The following is a 4,193-nucleotide window of genomic DNA, read 5'->3' on the forward strand; positions in this document are numbered from 1 at the left end:
AGGATGTTGCTGCTGGTTACTACACGCGCCCTGTTCCGACCTTAGCTTAAGCTTACCGCCATGTACCAGTGGAAACCCCACGTACCGTCGCTACGGCTGAGAATATTGTTGTGGCCACCAATGTGACCCAACAAGCTCAAAATTGGAGCTCGCTCGGTTGGTCTGATTCGATTAGCAGAGAGTTCGCTGCTGGATATCGCAATTGCCCAGACTACGGAGATCGTTTTAAGCATCCGGAACAACCATTTGTCAAACAAAATGGTTTACTTTTCCGCAAGTATCAGACGATGATGCGCTTGTGTGCTCCGTTTACTCGGGACAATCATCTTCGAACCTCCATCATCTCTTGCTTCCATGACTCCAATATTGCTGCTCATCCTGGAGCTCATCGAGCGTACCTTCGCATTTCGCAATGGTATCATTGGCCCACCTTAGACCAAGATGTTCGCGATTATGTGCAAAGTTGTGAAACTTGCACTCGCTGGAAACACAGCAATGCTCGCAAGAATGGCAAGATGATTCCCATTCCGATTCCTGAGGAATGCTGGTCTGTCGTCTTTATGGACTTTATCACTGGATTACCTGATTCCAATGGTTTTGATGCAATCTTGACTGTTGTCGACAAGTTGTCCAAGCTCCCGAAGTATCGTGCGTGCAACCGGACTGATGATGCACAGAAGACTGCGTATCACTTCTTTGATTGCTTTGTTCTCCATCACGGTTTACCATCGATCATCATCAGCGATCGAGATTCCAAGTTCGTCTCCAAGTTCTGGTCATCCTTGGCTAAGCTAATGGGAATTCGTCTGCACATGACAACTTCCTATCGTGCGGACAAACCGAACGCCAGAATCTGGTTCTGGAAGACGCTCTACGCTGCATGATATCGTATCACGGACGTGATTGGTCGGATAATCTCGGAACGATTGAGTATGCTCATGCTACTCTCGTCAGCGCATCTACCGGTATGTCGCCCTTTGAAGTTGATACTGGACGCAAGGAACGGAATCCGTTGAATGCTTTGAGCAATCCCAGTACCATGACTCAAATTCAGCGTGGAATTGTTGAATATGCGAAACAGTTCCAAGACAAACGCCAAGAGATCATTGATTTGGCAAAAAAGCATCTTCTTCAAGCCCAAGAACGTCAGAAGAAGTACTATGACAAGAAGCGATCATCGATCACGTTCAAGGAAGGAGACTTAGTCATGCTGGATACACGTCGCATTCCTTCCGCCCATGTTACTCAAGACATTGATGGGAAACGAGCTAAGCTCGCTGCTCGCAAGATTGGACCATTCGAGATTGTGAAAATGATCAACCCGAACGTGGCCAAGTTGAATCTTCCGCGAAGCATGAGTCGTCTGAACTCCACGTTCAATGTGGACGTGTTGCGTCATTACGTTGAAAACCCGTCGCGTTTTAAGACTCGGCCTATCCTAAAGGCCTCAAGACTGATTATTGACGACGACACTGGCGCAACGATGCACATCATCGAGAAGCTTCTTCGCAAGCGTCAATTCAATAGCAAACCTGAATGTCTTGTGAAATGGCACGGATTGTCAGATCACGAAGCAACCTGGGAGCGCGAAAAAGACATCCGCCATGTGTCGCATTGGAAGGTTCTCGTTTCCGACTTCAACAAGCGCCAACGAGAAGTCAAGTCCGGGAGGATGTAACGACGCACCAACGTCACAGCCAGCGATGGCCATGACGTTGGTACCAATGCGTCCTACTTTCTTCTATTTCTTTCCTACTTGTCTTTGCTGACTGCCAACTGTCTTCTTAAGTTGCCAATGAGCGGCCAGGCAGACACACGCCTGACCGGAAGGCAATCACCATGTTTGAATGAGTATTGCTAAACATGGAACTTCGATAACATTCATTCTTTTTCATTTGAATTCACTATGGAGATTCTGACCCGGTTCAAATGAACCGCGGTTCACTACTACGCTACGCTACTTCAAGATTCGACTCAAGGACTACTTAGAATCTAGTATAGTGAAATGCATATACTTAAATAGGATACCAAGGGAATGCGAACAAGCACTTCCTCGTAGCCGACAAACAACTAACCATTTCAATCTCACTTTCCAATTTACCTTCTTCGAGGCACATCAACTGCCTCCTACGCCTTACCTTCGAGTCCCCTTCGTTGGACTCTCGTCGCCCTCCTCCGCTTCGCTCCTCGCCACGCGACTCGTTCCTCGTCGCTGTTCCTCTGCGCCGTGCTCTCACCAGTCGTCACAAGAACGCTATGACCGGTGAGGCAGATAAGGAAATCATAGAAGAGCAGACCGGTCAGGAACCGCTTCAGCGAAATAGCTCCAGCGAGGTGGAGCAAAAAGCTACCGACGACGTGACGGAGGAGAATAAGGACTCTGACATCACCCAACCGCTCAAACTCAGCACGTCCTCGCTTACGGACGATACCTTCGTCCCGCAACTCATTCAGCTTCTGAGTTCCGAACAGGGTATAGCAGAGGTAAAAGAACAAGCTTTACTGAGTCTCCTTCGCAAGTGCGTCACCAATACCAACCGAATGCAAATCTACAAAACCAAGGGGATTCCTGTGCTCACCGCCTTGGTACGCAACAGTGAGAGGTTCTTCTCTCAGCTCTATGCACTCCATTGCCTGAGCTAGTTCACATTCTCCTACTCTAACATGCGGGAGTCTGAATTTGAGGTGCTACAAGAATGCGTCCGAAAGCCAGCCCACTGGGAAATGCTAACTCTGCTGCACGAACTCCAGTACGGAGATGACAACACGACGGAGATCGCTGTGCTGCAGTGCTCGTGTATGGCAACTCGTGGAGATGGCGATACCCTACGTCGGATTGGCGTCTTGCCACTAGTGATTGGACTCTTGAAGGACGGCACCGGTAACCAGAAATTGTGGGCAGCTGAGGTGCTGGTGACACTGGCAAGCCATAGTGATGACAATTGCGTGGCTATCACGCGTGCTGGGGCGATCTCACCTCTGGTTGCTCTTCTGCGATCCGGAACCGATATGCACAAGCAGGAAGTGGCCTACGCGCTTGGAAATCTGGCTGCAAACAACGAAGGGAATCGTGGTAAAATTGCCCGTGAAGGTGCCATTCCACCAATGGTGGCGTTTGTGAAAGATGGGACCGATGTTCAGACCCAGTGGGCTGTGTACGCTCTGAGGTTTCTGTCTCTGAGTAACGAAGAGAATCGCGTGCTGATTGCTCAAGAGGGCGCAGCTCCCTCGCTCGTCGCTCTGATTCGAACAGGAACACGAGCTCAGAAGCACTGAAGAATCTTGCTCATAATGTCTCCAACCGCGAGATAATTACGCAAAACGGCGCCATCGCTCCACTGATTGAGCTGCTCCGATCAGGAACTGCAATGCTCAAGCAGCGGGCGGCATTTGCGTTGGGAAATTTAGCATGTGACAGCGATTCAGTATCCGATTTCGACGATGCAATAGTGCCACTTGTCGAGCTCGTGCGAGCACGCTCCGATACTCAGAAGGAGCATGCAGCTTACACATTGGGGAACCTGGCCTCCAACAACGATGACAGACGTGATGAGATCGGGCGCAGAGGAGCTATTCCACCGTTAGTTGAGCTTCTTCATTCGGGTAATGGAGACCAGCAGCAATGGGCAGCTTTTGCACTGAGATTCCTAGCTCACAGCAACGACTCTAACCGTGTTGCAATCGTGGAAGAAGGAGCCATCGCACCACTTACTTCTCTCATGGAGGAAGGGACCGATGAACAAAAGGAACAAGCAGCACATGCACTCAAACATATCCTCGATAAGAACGATGCCATCACCGAAGCGATCATTCCCGACCGTATCATGACGCCCCTCAAGGGGTATTTCCGAGCAGGTGTTGATGCAACATCTCGAAACGTGACTGTGGCTGCTGCTCTGAGCACGCTTGGAACTGTGCGCGATGGTGTCGTTCCTATTCTCCACAAACTAGTGAGCTCTGCTACTGCCCCAAGGACTCTATCTGTTGCGCCCAACTCACCAGATCTGAAAACAGAAAACAAACTGCGCGGCGTCATTGCTCCTTGGTAAGTGCTGGGCACCCGTCAGTTGATGTTCATCGAGTTATCGTGGTACGCAACAATGACTATATATAAAGCATTTGTGAAAAATCGCTCGCCCGTCGAGATTCGGGTATTGCCGGCTAGCGGGGCGGCGACATCTTGAAACTCAGAA

General features: G+C 49.8%; 1 protein-coding gene across 1 annotated transcript; it reads left to right on the plus strand.

Moving 5' to 3' along the window:
- Positions 1 to 2,664: 2,664 nt before the first annotated feature.
- Positions 2,665 to 3,739, plus strand: PITG_01692 (uncharacterized protein; the record flags this gene model as incomplete). Its single annotated transcript, XM_002908267.1, has 3 exons — positions 2,665 to 3,234; positions 3,279 to 3,580; positions 3,694 to 3,739. The coding sequence occupies 3 exons, from the start codon at positions 2,665 to 2,667 to the stop codon at positions 3,737 to 3,739; spliced, it is 918 nt and encodes a 305-aa protein (XP_002908313.1).
- Positions 3,740 to 4,193: the final 454 nt, after the last annotated feature.

The sequence above is a fragment of the Phytophthora infestans genome, genomic scaffold (genome assembly GCF_000142945.1).
Source record: "Phytophthora infestans T30-4 supercont1.2 genomic scaffold, whole genome shotgun sequence".
Lineage (NCBI taxonomy): Eukaryota > Oomycota > Peronosporomycetes > Peronosporales > Peronosporaceae > Phytophthora > Phytophthora infestans.